Source organism: Pomacea canaliculata, linkage group LG13, assembly GCF_003073045.1.
Source record: "Pomacea canaliculata isolate SZHN2017 linkage group LG13, ASM307304v1, whole genome shotgun sequence".
NCBI lineage: Eukaryota > Metazoa > Mollusca > Gastropoda > Architaenioglossa > Ampullariidae > Pomacea > Pomacea canaliculata.
The window spans coordinates 4,179,583-4,196,271 of record NC_037602.1 but is presented as its reverse complement, the minus strand read 5'-3'; the positions used below and the strand labels follow the sequence as shown (position 1 = coordinate 4,196,271).

General features: G+C 40.3%; 1 protein-coding gene across 1 annotated transcript in view; it reads left to right on the top strand.

Moving 5' to 3' along the window:
• LOC112554366 (probable E3 ubiquitin-protein ligase HERC1) overlaps window positions 1-16,689 on the top strand; it is a 56,443-nt gene that overhangs the window by 33,419 nt on the left and 6,335 nt on the right. Inside the window, exons 46-74 of the mRNA XM_025222122.1 lie at window positions 674-846; window positions 976-1,151; window positions 1,381-1,480; window positions 2,068-2,358; window positions 2,943-3,137; window positions 3,389-3,392; window positions 3,474-3,647; window positions 3,974-4,328; window positions 4,608-4,797; window positions 4,999-5,303; window positions 5,978-6,087; window positions 6,592-6,794; window positions 7,234-7,437; window positions 7,755-7,879; window positions 8,160-8,362; window positions 8,624-8,723; window positions 9,248-9,430; window positions 9,967-10,065; window positions 10,602-10,775; window positions 10,857-10,989; window positions 11,183-11,343; window positions 11,677-11,868; window positions 12,294-12,432; window positions 12,878-13,059; window positions 13,463-13,618; window positions 13,876-14,101; window positions 14,333-14,580; window positions 15,515-15,745; window positions 16,496-16,662. Of these exons, the coding sequence (XP_025077907.1) occupies window positions 674-846; window positions 976-1,151; window positions 1,381-1,480; window positions 2,068-2,358; window positions 2,943-3,137; window positions 3,389-3,392; window positions 3,474-3,647; window positions 3,974-4,328; window positions 4,608-4,797; window positions 4,999-5,303; window positions 5,978-6,087; window positions 6,592-6,794; window positions 7,234-7,437; window positions 7,755-7,879; window positions 8,160-8,362; window positions 8,624-8,723; window positions 9,248-9,430; window positions 9,967-10,065; window positions 10,602-10,775; window positions 10,857-10,989; window positions 11,183-11,343; window positions 11,677-11,868; window positions 12,294-12,432; window positions 12,878-13,059; window positions 13,463-13,618; window positions 13,876-14,101; window positions 14,333-14,580; window positions 15,515-15,745; window positions 16,496-16,662 (5,199 nt within the window). The remainder of the gene's footprint in view (window positions 1-673; window positions 847-975; window positions 1,152-1,380; window positions 1,481-2,067; window positions 2,359-2,942; window positions 3,138-3,388; window positions 3,393-3,473; window positions 3,648-3,973; window positions 4,329-4,607; window positions 4,798-4,998; window positions 5,304-5,977; window positions 6,088-6,591; window positions 6,795-7,233; window positions 7,438-7,754; window positions 7,880-8,159; window positions 8,363-8,623; window positions 8,724-9,247; window positions 9,431-9,966; window positions 10,066-10,601; window positions 10,776-10,856; window positions 10,990-11,182; window positions 11,344-11,676; window positions 11,869-12,293; window positions 12,433-12,877; window positions 13,060-13,462; window positions 13,619-13,875; window positions 14,102-14,332; window positions 14,581-15,514; window positions 15,746-16,495; window positions 16,663-16,689) is intronic.

Genomic DNA, 16,689 nt, shown 5'->3' with positions numbered 1-16,689 from the left:
GGACTGGGCGCGTGTGTAGATGAAAGCGTGCGAATGAATGGAATGTGAAAAATGACGTAGAGTGACGTCAAAAGAAAGAGTGAGGTAAGGGAGAGGAACGTTGAGAGGGGATATGGAAGCAGAAGGACGTGAGAGGACATTTTTTTTGGGAAGAAGAAGGAGGTTAAAAGAGCGGATAGAAGACGGAGTGAGTTAGAAGAGAGCCTTTGCCAAGACAATGTGCCTCGCGAGTGAGTAAAAGATTGAGTGTGATAGTCAAAGAAGAAACCAGCGTGTTAGTGACTGTATTTTTTTTAGTCGAGATTTCTTCTTTTGAGTTTTTGTTTAGTAAACAAGGGCAGACTCGATCGAACAGGCGAATCTTTTTTTTTTTGAGTGAAAGAACGCGCAATTGTCCGACCCGCTGGTGAGTTTGAGAGAGCGAGAAACTATAGGCACCGGCGGCGTCGTGACAGTATGTGACTATATATCTGGGCTTGCTGCTTTCTATGATATAGCCTTAATTCCTGGCTCCATGTAAAACACCAATTTCAGCAACTAAAGTTTGTGTTTCAGCTATAGTTGATACCTGGAGCAAACATGTTTAACCGTTTGTCAACCAACTCATTTTAACCCACACATTCACCTACCAACTTAAGCTGAGTTATTTGTGAATTGGCTTTTTTGTTCTCAGTCGTGAGATGGCCATAGAAGCCCTGTCAGAACGATTGGACAACTTAATTCTGAGTGAGGAATCATCAGAAGAACCAGAAGAATATGATGAACTGCCCAGACCCAGCATATGTAGACGCCCACGGCGTCTGACTCGCTCCAGACACATTGATATCCGTAGCTTTTTCACAGCAGGTATACATTTTCTTCTGAAGAGTTATGAATGCAATAATCCATATAAAATTAGGACATTCTAATTTTCTGAGCATTCTGTAATGTTAGACTCCCATTCACATTTTAAATTTAAAAATCTGCCTCATACAGCCCGTGACCGGCGTGAAAACCGAACTGAGAGGCGACCAGAAGTCAATGAAGCACAGCCCCTGTTTGACCCATACGATGACTTTGACCTCCAAGATGAGCTATATGGGGAGGAGGGCTTGGAGGATGTGCTGAACTTTGACCCTGTGACTGACCCTGGTGATCTTGTGTCATACATTGTGAGTGTTCAGTGTAACTTGCCGACAGATCAAAAGCTATAGTTGATAGAATTACTTTTAAATTTTGATGACACAGGTAAAATTAAAATTATAAAATAGAATCAGGTATATTTTTCACTTCCTTTTGGGATGGTCTTGTGATAACTGCAGTAAAATTCAAACTTAATTTGGTTTCTCAAATAATGAAGCAATGTCTCACAATGTCAGCATTAAGTTTTTTACTTTTCAGCGCCGAAGATTTGGACCAAGACCTGTACGATGTGATATATGTAATGTGGAGACTACAAGCTTTAATCACCACATGCGTACAGCACATCCTGGTTGTGGGGGTAAGTACCATGTGTGGTGTAAAGAACAAATACTTCTCATGCAATTAAAGACTCCATCCTGGTTGATATATGTGCATTTGTGCTCTCTTTTTATCACACCAGAGAACATGAACACAAACACAAAACTCACCTTAAGCAAGCACATGCATGCACATATACTTGCATTTAATGATGGCAACCATTTTAGAGTGAGCATTTTTTTATGCTTACTAACCTCGCCATTCTGAAAAAAACTGGAGCCTGGTGGTTACTTTACTCAGGAAACACAAAGTTTCCTCTTCAATGGATACTGGTAAAGGTAGTGAAAGGATAGGGTTGGCTCAATCCCCCTACAGCCACTATGCTACTGGATTTCTTACCATGACTCTAAAAAGAATTTTAAACCAACCTCCAGTCCAATGAGCTGGAAAACAAGGTTGCTGCTATACTATCACTGATTAGCATAGTTTTATAAGATGGTGAATTTTCAGCATGTTTACAGAATGTTTCAATTGTAGTAATTATGTACACAGTTTGTTTAAATTTAAAAGCATTTACACTATGTGTCATCTTACCTGTTTTTGTTCTGCATCATTTTTCTCCATCAGGCTGCTGTAACGGCCACCGGTATCGCAGTACTGGCTCCTATGATAATGGCTGGTTTGATGGAGTTTGTGGCACTGGCCATCCATTCTATCTGCTATGCCAAGCATGCCGGGAGGGCTATCTGCAGGAGAACCAGGCAGCCAGGGTCGCCCAAAATGATGCCAAGGACATGCAGGGAACAAGCATGGCGAGCGATGCTTTTGGAAGTCAGGAGCGAATGGGAGCCAGTCATTTGTTCACAGCTGGTCTTGTTGCACCTGACCTTCTAGGAGCTGCAGAACTGAGGCATGATGGTAGGATACTGCAAGGGATAAGTTAGAGATGGCAAGCAAGTGGGAGAATGGGGATGCAAGAGATATTATGTGTGAGTGCACATGTGTGAGAGAGCAAACGTATAAATGTGTGGGCACAGGTGTGGGCATGCTTAAGCACTCATATGCACATGAGGTGGTTGGTGGCACAATGGCTAAAAAGCACAATGAAAATAAGTGCTGTGGGATGAAATATCAGGTCTGCTACATCCTCTGGATGTGACATCTGTTTACAGGTCTAGTGTTCAGTAGTTTTTTCCTGGATACTCGTTACCTTTACTCTCTGTTTGTGTGTGTGTGGGAGTGTGTGTGTACGCATGTGCATGTGTGTATGCATGCTGTGTGTTCATTTATATGTGTGTATTCACTTATGTGTGTGTGGGTTTGAATGATCATAAGGTGCATTTGATGCCAGCTTAAAGTGTGAGCTCATACACCTTTGAGTATGTGATGTAGTTGTTAAGGTGCTATCAGAGAAATAAAATATAAATGCTTATCGATGATTTAAGATTGCATTTTTGGACATACTTTGGATCAAAAGCTTATTTCACTCTTGTCTGTGGCAGATGACCTGTGTTTTACCACAGAAGAGCAGCTTGTGAGTGCTTTGGCAGATAATTATCAGCAGCTTCTTCCTCGTCTGGGCTTATCAGAGGCTCGACCTACCCCAGATCCTGTTCGCTTCTCAGAGGGGGATCCTCTTGGTGCTCGCCTAATGTCCACTTCAGAAACAAGCCCGACTAGTACTGCACTTAGTACAGGTTTTGTAGTCACTGTTTTTATAGATATTTAGCTGTTTGTGTCAATCACACAATTCACTCATAAGATTTTATGGTATAATATTTTGTCTGTGGATACTACCATTAAAGAAAATTGAGAAATGATAATGGAAAATTTGCTTGGGAAAAAAAAAAGACATATTGAGAAATCTAGTTACAGTAGTGGATGAATTTTCTCCCTTTTCAAATGGATTCAGCATATCAAAGATTTCCTTAATACTTCAGATGATTAGTCATGTACAGACTTTCTTAATTTCAAATAATTTTTTTTTGACTAAGCTCAATGAAGAACTGGACATAATCTGTTTTCTTCCTCAGGTGCTATGCCAAAGAGTTGCAAGCAAGAACCCGGCCTAAAGGACTTGGAGAGCAGGCACGCAATCTACGCTCCACAGCTGACCGACTGCTAGCATTGCGTCGCACTACTTCGGCCATGCAAGTGCTGCTTGCTCGCACACTGACACTGCATGCATTAGAGTTTCTGGCTGACAGGTTAGTTTTACCGTGTGACCTAAATATTAGATGAGTTTATAATTTCTTAATTATCTTACTGCCTTCCTTTTATATTTGTTATTTTAGTGTTGAAAACAGACCCTTCAGCTCTGGTATGTTTAGGCTGTCTATCAAAAATGCTAGCAGAGAGACTGTCAGTCTGCTTTTTTTCATACAGCTGTAAAACTAGCTTTTTTAATGTTATAATGATAATAATTCATAAAAATATGGGAAAAAATTAATTCAAAGTAGGTGATGGAATAATAATTACCTAAAGTGTTAAGAGACCAGATTTAGAGCTTGTTTTGTCCCATGAATTCCTACAGCAGTGGATCTTGTCAGCTGTCTGCTGCACTGGAACATCTAGGCCTGGCTGACATCATGCAGATTGTGCGGCTCATGTCGCTTTGTGCACTGGGGAAGATGGCTGTCACACCTGACACTCGTGTCTCTCGCCTACTTACCACCCCATCGACACGCAGCAACATAAATCTTACTGCTCTGGACACAGCCAATGCCAACACAATAGGCATGGGAGGGGCTGGTGGCAGTATGGCATCTGGAGCCAAAGCAACCTGTAGAGAGTCAGCGGAGCATTTGCAAAACCTTACAAAAGCTATTGGAGCTTTGGTGCAGGACAACCCACAGTCTCTGAAACAGCTGGTGCAGCTATGTACTCAGGTGAACACCAAGCAGGAAGAAATTTAGGTTCTGTTTGCTACCTTCTCACAAATCTTAGTATAAGTAGATTGGAATACCTTGATGTTGCTACCAGGTTTTCATAGATGTGGTGCAAGATTTGTAAAATTCTGTATAATTTCGTCCAGGTTTTAAGCAGAAGAGTTTTAAGAATTCTTTAAGAAGATATTAATCTTTAAGCTGTTTGTAAAGAAGAGAACAAAATTAAAAGGATTTAAAAAAATAGCTATGAGAAACTGAGTTGCACTTTTGATTTAACAGGAACTTATGACTGCAGCCATGGGTCTAAATACCAGCAGCCTGGAAGACTTGAGTACAGGGTGGTCAGTGGTGCATACCTCCCATATCAGCCAGTCCATGTCGTTTACTGTGGTTCAGGCACTGGTGTCTCTATTAACACAAGGTGGCTGGCATTCACGTTTGCTGCAGGCTCAACTGTCAGGAGAAAAAAGTAAGTTGACCCTTTTCCAACCTTAATATATGGCTGCTTTTCTTACCTCTTCTTTTTATATAGGTGCATACTTGTAGATATTTTGATTGCATCTATAGGTGTCAGTGAATGCTTCTCACATCCCAGAATCCCTCTGATGACAGTAGCAGTTTTTGTAACACTGAGCATGCCTGTCCTCCACTCATCTGTCTGTTATTTCAGCTGATGCGCTAGAGAGCCCACCTACCCTACAAGCCCCATGTAGCCCTTCGCAGGGATCTGGCATCATCACCACCATACCCCCACTGGCAGCCCTAACAGCAGCATCTACTGCCGCTCCAGTTGCAGCTGCTACCAAGAATAGCAACTGCTGGCACCTGCAGCTAGTGAATGCTCTCTCAGCCTGTGTCATATCAGCTCGCATGCCTTCTCATCATCGTCAGTGGTCTGCTCAACAGCTGTTCAGAGCACTGGCAAGGAATGCCCAGCCATCCTACCGCTCACTCCTGTCTGGAGGAGACAACCAGGTAAGATGTTCAAGGGAGATGCTCATGTAAATTGTTCTAGTGTAGGTGGCTAGGCATGAAATAAATACCCTCTCCATGGTTTTCCAGTACTTACTGTATGCCTTAATTTTTGTGTGTTACTTGTGCATTTTTGAGAGAACATAATCAGTTTTGGCAGTAAAATTACATATGTTACATATGTTGAGTTAAGCTAAGCATGTTTCTCTTATAAACTAAATCAATTGAGCTGGAAGTCCTATTAAGTGGGTATCCTAAGAAAGCTATAAAAATAATTCAGGTTAAAATACATCCCTTTTCCACCAAGTCCATCTACTACTTTTCTGTAAACATCAATTTGCTCTAATAAGATGTAAAGCTTACATTTCAAATTTTGAGTTGAGTGCCTATGGAGACTTGAGAGGTATCAAGATCAATGGGTTAAAGGGTACATTAAACATGGCTTGGTGGAAGAAAGTCAAATTTTACAGTATGTAAAAGGACACACAAGTTTCATTTGGAACGTCAGTGAATACTTTTATGGCTTGACAGATCTGGTTAATAATATTGTTGGTGTACATGCATTTATGTTAGCACATGCATGATTCACAAAATTGATAACATGCACATGTGTGTTTTAATTTCGTATCGTTTACTTCTTCTGTTACTGGTCTAATCATGATGTATCTTTTGACCAGGTGGATCTAGGTGGTGATTTGGGAGCTGTCTCCATAATGCCTCTTGAAGGTCATCAGAACCGTTTGTCTGGTTGCAGATGGAATGCTAAGAAGCAGTTTCTAGCTTCCAGGTGATTGTGCATTTCGATTGAAGAATTTGAGACTGTCCCTTGATCTTGCTTTGTAGGTAATTCAGTAGGCTACTGAGTTCAGATATTTCTGATCAGAGATACTCATATTTAACTATTCCAACAAACCTAACAGCATGTTGTGAATCATCATTCATCAGTAAAGTATCAAGCCATGTAATGAGGAGCAGGATTCTGGGTAAATCCTCTGTATGAGATCCCCTTCTCGTGTAAAACATTACATTCTGATGTTGTAGTAAAAGTACATGTTACATATGCTGTCCTATGACATTTATTGCTGCAAAATTTGCCATCCAATTTACAAGTGGGCAAAGGAGATTTTTGTTGTTATATGTGTAATACTTCAGTAGCTTCTGAATGCTTAGGGAACAGTCTTGGAATTTTATGTTGTGGACGCTACTACTACAGATAATTCAGGATAGGAGTTAAAAGAAGCACTTAAGAGATCTTGCAATACAACATTTGGTTTGCTTTTCCCTGGAACAGTGGCTATGATGGTACGGCCCGAGTCTGGAGTCTTCCAAACAAGACTCATGCTTTCCTTCAGCAGACGTGCATATTTCAGCGTGGTGAGGAGATGCACTCAGAAGAACTAGATGGGTCACACCTGAGTAACCTTTGCTGGAGTGCCACTGGTCGATTGCTTGCTGCCAGTATTGACTATATGATCAACATCTGGACTATTGGAGGTCAGAGCCAGAACATGTAGAGTGTAGGGTAAGGAAAGGGTACATTGTGAGAACAAGGGGGAGGATGAACTAGCAACAGAGAGAGAGAAGAGGGAGCAACTGGGTCGCAGAGTGAGGGACAGATAGTGAATAAGCAACTAAGCAAGGTTAGCTATATAGTGGGTGGTATGACAGAAACCATCTTCCCCTTCTTTCTTAGTGCTGCTAAACTTGAACTGGCAGCCCAGGAAGGAACTTCAACAATGCGGGTGTTTCACTATTTAACTACACTGACATGTGAATAAGCTTAAGTGATAGAACCAAAGGTGACAATAATAATATCAAAGCTGAAGAAGGTAGCAGCATAGTATTAACAAATTAACAGGCAAGTACAAAGGCTAGTTTTGCATGAAGACAAATTTCTCACAAAGATTCAACCTAAATATCTTGGTCATTGTAGGAGGGAAAGGTCACTTGGATGTTCAGCCCCACTGGGTTACAGCTTTAGCCTGGCCCTTATCTCGCTGTGGCTTGGAAGGCCGGCTTGGACTGTGTGTGGAAACACTTCTCGTTGGTCGCCTCGACGGATCCTTGGCTGCCATTGACGTCATTGACTCCTCTACATTTCGTCGATCGGAACTGACACATTGTTACAGACTGAATGGTGAGAAGTGTTGCTTCAGCGTAAATGCATAAACTGCATATAAGAGCCCAACGTGGTGCAGGTGAATAGAAATTAATCTTCTGAAATTTAATTTAATTCCAGAGGATAAAAGAGTAGGCATCAGCTTTATAAAGTAATGGTTTTACTTGAATCCCCAGGATTTTTAAAAAGTTGATGCTGTCCCTGCACCATGCATGCACAGGTGATAGGCATTGTTCATTCAGCTTTGTCTGTGCTTCTAGTGTAAAGTGTTTTGTACCATTCTGAATACATTTAATGTGTTTTGTACCAATCTGTACTACTTTGTTCCACCCCAGTCTCTGTGACACAGCTGGCATGGTATGATGAGGATCACAGGTTTGCAGTGGGCTACAGTGATGGAGAACTTGCACTTTGTAGCAAAAATGACTTTGAAGACCCAGTAAAGGTAGAGGCACATAAGGTAAGATAACTTAAGTTTGGTTTTTTTTTTTGGGGGGGAAGGGATTTTGGCCATTACCAAGATATATGATCATCTTGTCTGTGCTTTAAAACCAATTAGAAATGTTTCCTTAGTTGGTCAGTCTCCACTAGAACATACATTAGCTGAAGACTGATCTCGAGACATAGTATCTTCATGTCATCTGGTAAGAGAAAGAGAGAGATTCTTCTCCTAAGCATTTTACTATCTTCAAAAGTTTTCACATTCATTCTAACCAGCTGTTGTCTTGTTTACTGTCCAGAGCTCCATTATCTCAGTACAATGGGATCCCACAGGTCATCTACTGGCCACTTGTGCTAACAAGGATCCCTGTCTTCGGATCTGGTCACACAAAGGAGAGGGGCTGATGTGTGTGGGAGACTTGTTGCACTCAGCAGTGGTATCTGCTTTGGAATGGTGTGCCATGCAAGGAATAGGAGAGGACAAAAGGCTCATGCTGGCAGGGTAAAGTTTTCTAGAGATCAATAATTTTCTTGATTCTTGTTCACAAAAAGTTGTGAAATAAACAGAAGATCTGAATTTTGATTGTGTGCCAATATTAATGTGAAATACATCTTGTGAAAATTCATGTAAAGGTGTGTAAATAATATTTCACATCTTATGCAAATTCCTCATCAATTTTTTTTAACAGGCTTTAATTTCTACAGCTAACTGTTGCTGAACTATGGGACAATTATTGATTGATGTTATATTTTCTGGTGACAGGGGCTGTGAAAATGGGAAGATATGTGTGTGGACTGTAGAACAGCCTCGCAGCAATTCCAGGAACTTTTTTGCCAAGTCTCATTTGCCAATGGAATCACAGGTGTTTAGTTTTTCTCTTTTCATGTGTGCAATACCTACGCATACCATCTGCCTGCCTATATTTGAGTTGGTAAAATTTTTTTATGTTTTTAATTTAGCTGTTTATTTTCCGATACCTTTTATAGTTTCAAATCATGTTTTTAATTTAATTTAATTTTTGACATTTGTATACTCTTTGGGTTCTCAATTTTTACCCATTCAAACATACATAAATCCATGGATGTGTAAAGATGTATTACTGTCTGTCTGCCAAGAGGCTTAGCCTCTTGTGAAGTTCTCTGCTGTTAGTCTCAGCGAGCCTAAACAAAGAATGTGACTAAACCGGAAGCTTTGTCGTGTCATGCCTTATTTTAGTAGTTAACAGGAAAAAATCGTCTGCCAGCAGTCCAGTAATATAAGTTCATGATAAATCTAATACAGTGCCATCACATTCGTAGACCTGCTGTCTCGATTCTGATGTTTCTTGTATGAGTTCAATAGTTTTGACTCCAATTGTGAGTAATCTACAGGACTTTTCTCCTTCAGGAATTTGATAGCGACCAGTTCAGAGAAGATGCAAGCACAGAAAAGTCCAAGAAATCCAGAAGCAAACTACTTTTGACTTTGAATGGACATATCGTGTCCTTGACATCCCTCAGTTTCAGTCCCAATGCCTTACTTCTGGCATCTGGCTGTGCGAAGGGTTGGCTGAATGTCTGGTCACTGCAGGTAAGCTTAAGAAGTATAGTGAATCTACTATAGTTGAAGTTTTTATGATTGCTTGTCCACCAAGGATCAGTGAAAGTTGTTAAGTTGATTTCATGAATCATGAGCTCTTTTCTTGCTGAATGTAATTTATTCTAATGCAAAAATCATCAAGGGGGTTGCTGCCCACACGTATGCTTGCTGCTATCAGACATCAAAGACCACAATAATTCTTATGGTTTATGTGTAAACCATGTTTCTATGAAAAAATTTGTTGATGCCAAAGGTGCTGATGAGAAGGATCAAATTTCCATCTTACAAAAATTATTGTGTTTTTTTTAATTATTTAAATTATTATATGAATAGCAGTCAGCTGTTTGCATAGGAAGTATAGTTATTGAAAAGAAAGCAAAAAGATGTTGGGGTATCTTTTCTTCTCTAATGTACATTCTTAACATGTTTTATTTGCAGTGATTTTCATTCTTAGTACAGGACATTTTCCTGTGAAGACAAACATTATGACTTTTTGATTGTGTGAATCTTTTCCTCTATATTCCCAGGATGGGTGTCTTCTTCAAACATACACAGGCACGGGAAGTGTACGAAGTCTGACCTGGTATTGTGACCGTACCATGGCTGCCTGCTTCAGCCGGTCCAAGGTAAGCAATGAACACATTTCAAACTGTTTACATACCTGTAAAAACAAAGTAGCACTAGATCTGCAACTCTGTCATTATGGAGCTGAGTAAGAGTGTACTGTTCATGTGGCTATTTTTGTGATGATGTCTCCATCTTCTTTCTTTTGCTGCCTTTCACTCCCCAACTCTTTAGGGTTTTAGGGGTCAGGTGCTCACTCAAGAGCTGGGTCAGCTGAGGAAAATATTTGCATGATGCGAAAGTAACATAAGTTCATTAAAATAAAACTGAATGATTCTGAAAATGTACTTTCTCAATAAATAAATCATTTATAAATTATTAAATTAGTACGAAGTCTCCTGAATGCTACTAGGTCATGGAATTCTTTGCCTTTTAGCATTGTCTTCATAATAAGTAAGTTTTCTCTGTTTCCGTATGATACATAGATCACTTGCAGTTTTGACAGTAAACAGGTTAATATGATGTGCTTGTCCACTTGTCATTTTTTGGTTTGTGTTTTTTAATCATTGTATATTTTTTGTATACCCCTCTGCCCCAGGATGTCATCCTGCTGAGTTATAGCCCAGACATGTTTAACAAGAATCGAGTTATGGCTATTGCACGCAAGCATCTCAAACAGCAGGGCATTGTGGGACTGCACCAGGCACCATGCTTCCGAGGACTGCTTCAGCGCCTGCCCACCATGCTTCAGGAACAATTCCTTTATGAAAAGGTAAAGGTCTTGAAAATTCTTCTGTTACATGGTTTGCCAAACATTTCCATCTTCTAATGTAATGAGTTGTTATTATTTCAGCCTACCGTATTGTCAGGAGACCAGTTACTCCACAGTCAGTATCTGCAGTGTCTGGCATCCTTAGCGGTCAGCCTTGGCCTTGACACAGCCCTCTGTTTCTCTCCCCTGCCTCTTCATCATATACAAGACACAGGTAAGAGATGATTTTTGGCTGGTTGTGGTAGAGTTGATGGTAGATACAATGAAGGAAAAGTTCTCTTTGTGAAAAAGACTTTCTTTGTATGTTGGTGCCTATATTTCTATCCTATCCATAGTTATTTATGAAGACTTGGATATCTGCTCTTAAAGAGTAGGCAGATCAGTACTTTATGCATTGCCTCTTGCAGGTCCATTGTGGTTGGAGCGCCTAGTGACAGAGTGGCAATGGCTGTTGTCTTTCTCCATCACACTCAAAGCTTCTGCATCATTGCTCAATCGGGATCCTTTTCCTGCAGCATTCAAATACTTGGCCCACAATTCTGTGGACCAGCTACACGAAGAAGCATTTGTAAGTCCATGTACTGCTAAGTACTGCCATTTAGAGTCATTTGCACTCAGGGGGCAAATTTTGGTAAATGCCTTTTTAATAGATGTACTGCTATCAGATTCTAAGAGCTTGATCTGGAGCTTTCTATTAGATCCTTCTCATCAGTACCTTTGGCATTAACAAATTCATTCAACTTTCATAATTTTGTTTGTTTTATTTAACCAAAAAGATTATGAAATTAGCAAAAATAATAATTGCCAGGGTACATAGCAGTTGTATCTGATTATGCTTACCAGAGGAGGATAAATGGAGCTGCATTTAAACCAAAACAAAAAGGTTTGCTCTTACCCACAGGACAACAAGAGGTGGGATATGACCATGGATGCTCAAATCATGACATGGGCCGTGCAGCGTCCAGAAGATTGGCAACTGGGGGGACACTCTGAAACCTACATCTGGGGTAGTGGACGACATGGCCAGATGTGTGAAGCCGGTCGTATCTCGCTGATGCCAATAAAAGTCCCCTCACTCTCTAACTCACAACAGGTATGATTTGCATGAGTAAGGTGCTGGATTGAGGGAAGCTTTGGGAAAAAAACTTGGGTTGCTGCTTGTTATATCTACCAACTTTCTGTACATGTTCATGCTTAGTGAAGCATTTAGTGATGGTAGACTGTGGAAAATAATTGTCAAGATTGTAGTAAAGATTGCCTTGGTGCCACTCCTAATAAACAGCAGGTGTAAGAATTCCAAAGCCTAAAGACAAGGCTTCACAATTAAGAGATGTGGTGTGATGGATTTTTTTCTTTCAATTGATTATGTAAAGCTTGGTACAAGATGCTAATTATCAAAATCTGGGGGTGTAAGCCTGTTCTTTTCTTGAAATGCACACCGTTAGACATCATCATATGCAGTTACCAAACTGCAGTGGTCATTTGCAACTGTAGGCAGTGCTTGTAATCGTGTGACAGGTAGTTTGTGGTCAGAACTGCACCTTCTTGGTACATGCTAATGGAAGCGTGCTAGCCTGCGGTGAAGGAAGCTACGGCAGACTGGGGCAAGGAAACTCTGATGACATTCATGCTCCTACCGTTGTGACAAGTCTCCAGGGTCGGTTCCCATTAAAGATAATTTTGTTCTGTTTTGCAGTTTCTTAGCACCAACTGAGTTTTTTTGTTTTAAATTATACATGATCGAAAAATGTTGCTCTTGTTCTCTTTATTGCTGCATGGCTAGCTGCTGCTAGCACTTTAGCATGATGAGTTTATGGAAGAATGTATTTTGATAGCATTTTAGTGCAGGTCTTCCTTTCTTTATATAAGCCTATATCTTCCGCATTAGCTTTTTGTGTGTAATTTTTAGGATATGGCTTCCTTTTCTTGTTAAAAGTAGGTCTGATAGTCTCGTAATATTTTCGAGATATGAAATACAGTCCATTTTTTAATTTCGCAGATAGATTCAATGACAGATTAGTTCACAAGATATTCTCCAAAAATCTGACATAAACAAAGCAGATCTAAGATGCAGAACAGAATGTTGTCTCTCCTTTGTGCAGGCTTTATCGTGACACAGGTGTCAACATCAGTAGGCTCAGATGGCCATAGTTTGGCACTGACAGAGAGTGGGGAGGTATTCAGCTGGGGAGATGGTGACTATGGCAAACTGGGCCATGGTAACTGCTACCGACAGAAACGTCCCAAGCAGATTGAAGCTCTTCAAGGAGAAGAAGTCATCCAGGTGAGATTGTCTTCATTATGTAACGGTGCATTTATATGATGTTCCTTGGGTCATGATGTGGTCTTGTGGATGACACTTCTGACATAAACCCCCACATTTCTTTCCAGACTGATGAGTTTGCTGTGCAAAGGAGCATTTTAATTATTGGCAAAATAAGTGAGCGTGAATAAAGAGCAGAAAGAAGCAAAATATGATTTAGATCAAAATTTTTAACATAGCTGATGACATATTAAACATTTCTTTAAGCACCCTCATCACCATGCTGTCATTAGTGTTATTTTTCTCCATCTTGTAGCTGCAAGCACAGACTTTTTGCTTTAAATGGTTTGTTGATGTTTGGGCTAGCTGACTTCTAACATTGTTAAGATATGAAGGATAAAGTTTCTGTTTGCAAACTGTGCAGGTGGCCTGTGGCTTCAAACACAGTGCTGTTGTGACTGCAGATGGCAAACTATTTACATTTGGGAATGGAGATTATGGTAGACTAGGCCATGGCTCCACAGCCAATAAGAAGGTTCCAGAGCGAGTGATGAGTCTAGAACACCACCAGATTGGCTTTGTATGCATATTGCCCTTTTTTTTTTAAATCTTTCATGTATGAAATGGCAGAACAATCACAAAGATGATTTTGGCTGATAGTTGAAGTTCTTAACAATAACCTTTTTTTTTAACTTGTACATGGGTGTATCAATGCAATTGAACTATAGCTATGAAGACATTCATATTCGCAGGGGAATTGAAATGTATGGGAAGAGTTAATAATTCTTGCTTTTATATCTCTGTGTCCATGGGTTTGTCTGATTTGTAATGACACAGGTAGCCTGTGGGCTGAATCACACAGTGTGCATCTCGGTTGATGGGACCTCAGTTTGGGCATTTGGCGATGGAGACTACGGCAAACTTGGGCTTGGTAACACCACGCCGAAGTCTGTTCCTACTCGCATAGAGGCACTGCGAGGAATGAACATTAGGAAAGTGGGATGTGGGACACAGTTTACTGTCGCTTTGACCAGGGATGGTCGTGTTTTTACCTGGGGTCAAGGTATGTTACAGGAAGAGCTGAGAACATTACGTGAAGTGTCAGTCTAGAAAATGTGTCTGAATGTTCCATGGGCATGTCTGTGTAGACCATATGAATGTTTCCTAATGTCCTTATGTTTTGTTTACTAAATTTTTCTGTTTCCCTAGGCAAGTTTAGAAGTTTAGTTTGTCAAACAAATTTCTATTTTATTATTTTTAAAATGCCTTCAGTCACCCTACTTTATCTGTGTAGATCGGCTGATCGGCCAGCCTGATTCAGGGACGCCTCACCACACTAAACCTCAGGAAGTGCCAGAATTGTCAGCCTACTTCATTGAAGACATAAGCATTGGTGCTGAACACACCCTGGCCTTAGGGAGTGGAGGAGAGGTCTGGGGATGGGGTAACAACAGTGACGGACAGCTTGGACTCGGCCACACCACCTCCCCTGTTAAGGAACCTTGTCGATTGACAGCGCTTAACATTGTCTGCGTACGCCAGGTCAGCTATCTGAACATGCCTCCCACAGATAACCTTTCACAATATTCTGTTTAATAAAAAAAGCGCTAAGGACCAAAACTTATAACAAGACAAGCTACTTTTATGTTATTCATTTTTGCTTGAGCATATACATTAAAAAATGTCCTTTATTCCTTTTCTACAATTGCTAAAGTTTTAATGGTGATCTGTCACAACAAGCTTCTTGTACAGTAAAAGCAGGTCTGATGGACTAACATTGTGCATCTCTTGGAAACTAGTTTGTGACCGTTAGCGTGATGCTCTAACAAGAGTTGTCATTATGGAATCATATTTCTGTCTGCAAAAGTTAAGCCACTCCACCAAAGACTGACAGATGAGCTTCTATAAAAACCATGGTACTCTCAACTACTTTTTAAAGCAAAAGTTTATTTACTTACGGAAGATTTCATGCAATAGCAAGGATACAGACCACATATGTACTGATGTCATTATTTAACTACGTGGACACACAAAAATCTTTTTTTTTTTTTTTTTTTTATATCAACCTTCATTATTAATGTCTCTCTGTGTGTGTGTGTTTTGGGTTTTTTTTTTTTGTAAAGCACTTTGAGCCTGCCTTTGATGGTTGTATAAAGTGCTATACAAATTAACTTTTTTATTATTATTATTAGACCCTTCAAAATTTGTCATGGGTTGTCGGTACAAATAAATAATTTTAAATTGAAAATGCTGCATTGTGAAATGATGGAGACTGGTTATTGCCTACAAACACATGCACTTTTTGCCAAATCATTAAGCTAGAAAACTTTCACAGATGGATTATGTTTCATGACAATTCAGGATTTATCTTTATTCATGTCCCATGAAGCTGTCACAGAAAATCCCAGGAAAAATGTTATCAACTGATTTTGTTGGGCAAGAAGAGATGACTGAAAATCTTGCATGCCTTTGACAGATCTCTGCTGGCAGAACCCACAGTGCAGCTTGGACTTCCCCTCCTCCCCCACAACGCATACCTGGCTCCCCACTGCCTCTGCAGCTAGGCACACCTATGTCTGTGCCACCGCAGTTCGCAGCATTACAAGTCTGTCCACTGGACCTACTCAAAAGTCGCCTGGCTGTCCTGCATCATTTCTCAGACTTGATATACTCATCTTGGCGACTGCTAAATCTTCTGCCTGGAAAGGTTAGGATGCAAATCCACATAGTGAGAGAGAGTTTATGCACAAGCACATGCCTTTTCTGAGGTTTGTGAAGTCATGGTTGTGCATATGCTAGAAAATGTCATGATTTGAAGATTAAGACATTTTCAAAGCCAGGCTTTTCTCAGGGTCACCTTTTTGTGAAAGCAGTGATCTCTCTTTGCTGTCTTATCTTTGCCAACCCTCTGTAGAGTCAGGTACCCATTCCTGACAGCTGGGGAAAGATTTTCTGCAATGCACAGGAACCAAACTGACTATCCACTTGTATGAAATATACATCCTGATGAATACATCCTGTAGATATTGCAAAACTTATTTGGCAACTTATTTGCATTCCTTCAGTTTTAAAAATATTAATTCATAATGTTTATATAAAAACTAGTTGAGATGGTGCACTTGAGGTTGTGTTGCTTTTGTCAATCTCTTTCAAGGGAGATAACTCACAGTCAAAATGGAATCGGACGTCTTGTAGCTTATATCATTAAGTTGCTTGAAAATATATAAAGAGCAGTGATATGAAATGTAGCCGACACCAGACTTGCATTTGCCCAGCATCCACTATATTTTATTAGACTGCCCCTAGTACTATAGTTAAAAAGGACAGGCTCGTGGAACAAAAATCTTACAACATAACACTGTGTAGTGAAGTGGGGTTTTTTCCTTTAAAAAAAAGGGTGGGAGTGGAGAAATGAAACACAGTAAAGATGCCTATCCTCTAACTGATCTATGTTTAGGAGAGCAGTTGTGCTGAAGGAGGCATATCAGGTTTGCGTGATGGCCAACTGAGGGGCATTCTCTCTCCTCGGGTGTACACACTACCCATGGTGCGCTCCATTGGTAAGACCATGGTGCAGGGCAAGAACTGTGGACCACAGATTACTGTTCGGCGCCTTTCAACAAGGTAAACCTGCGGACTCTTAGCCAAAGA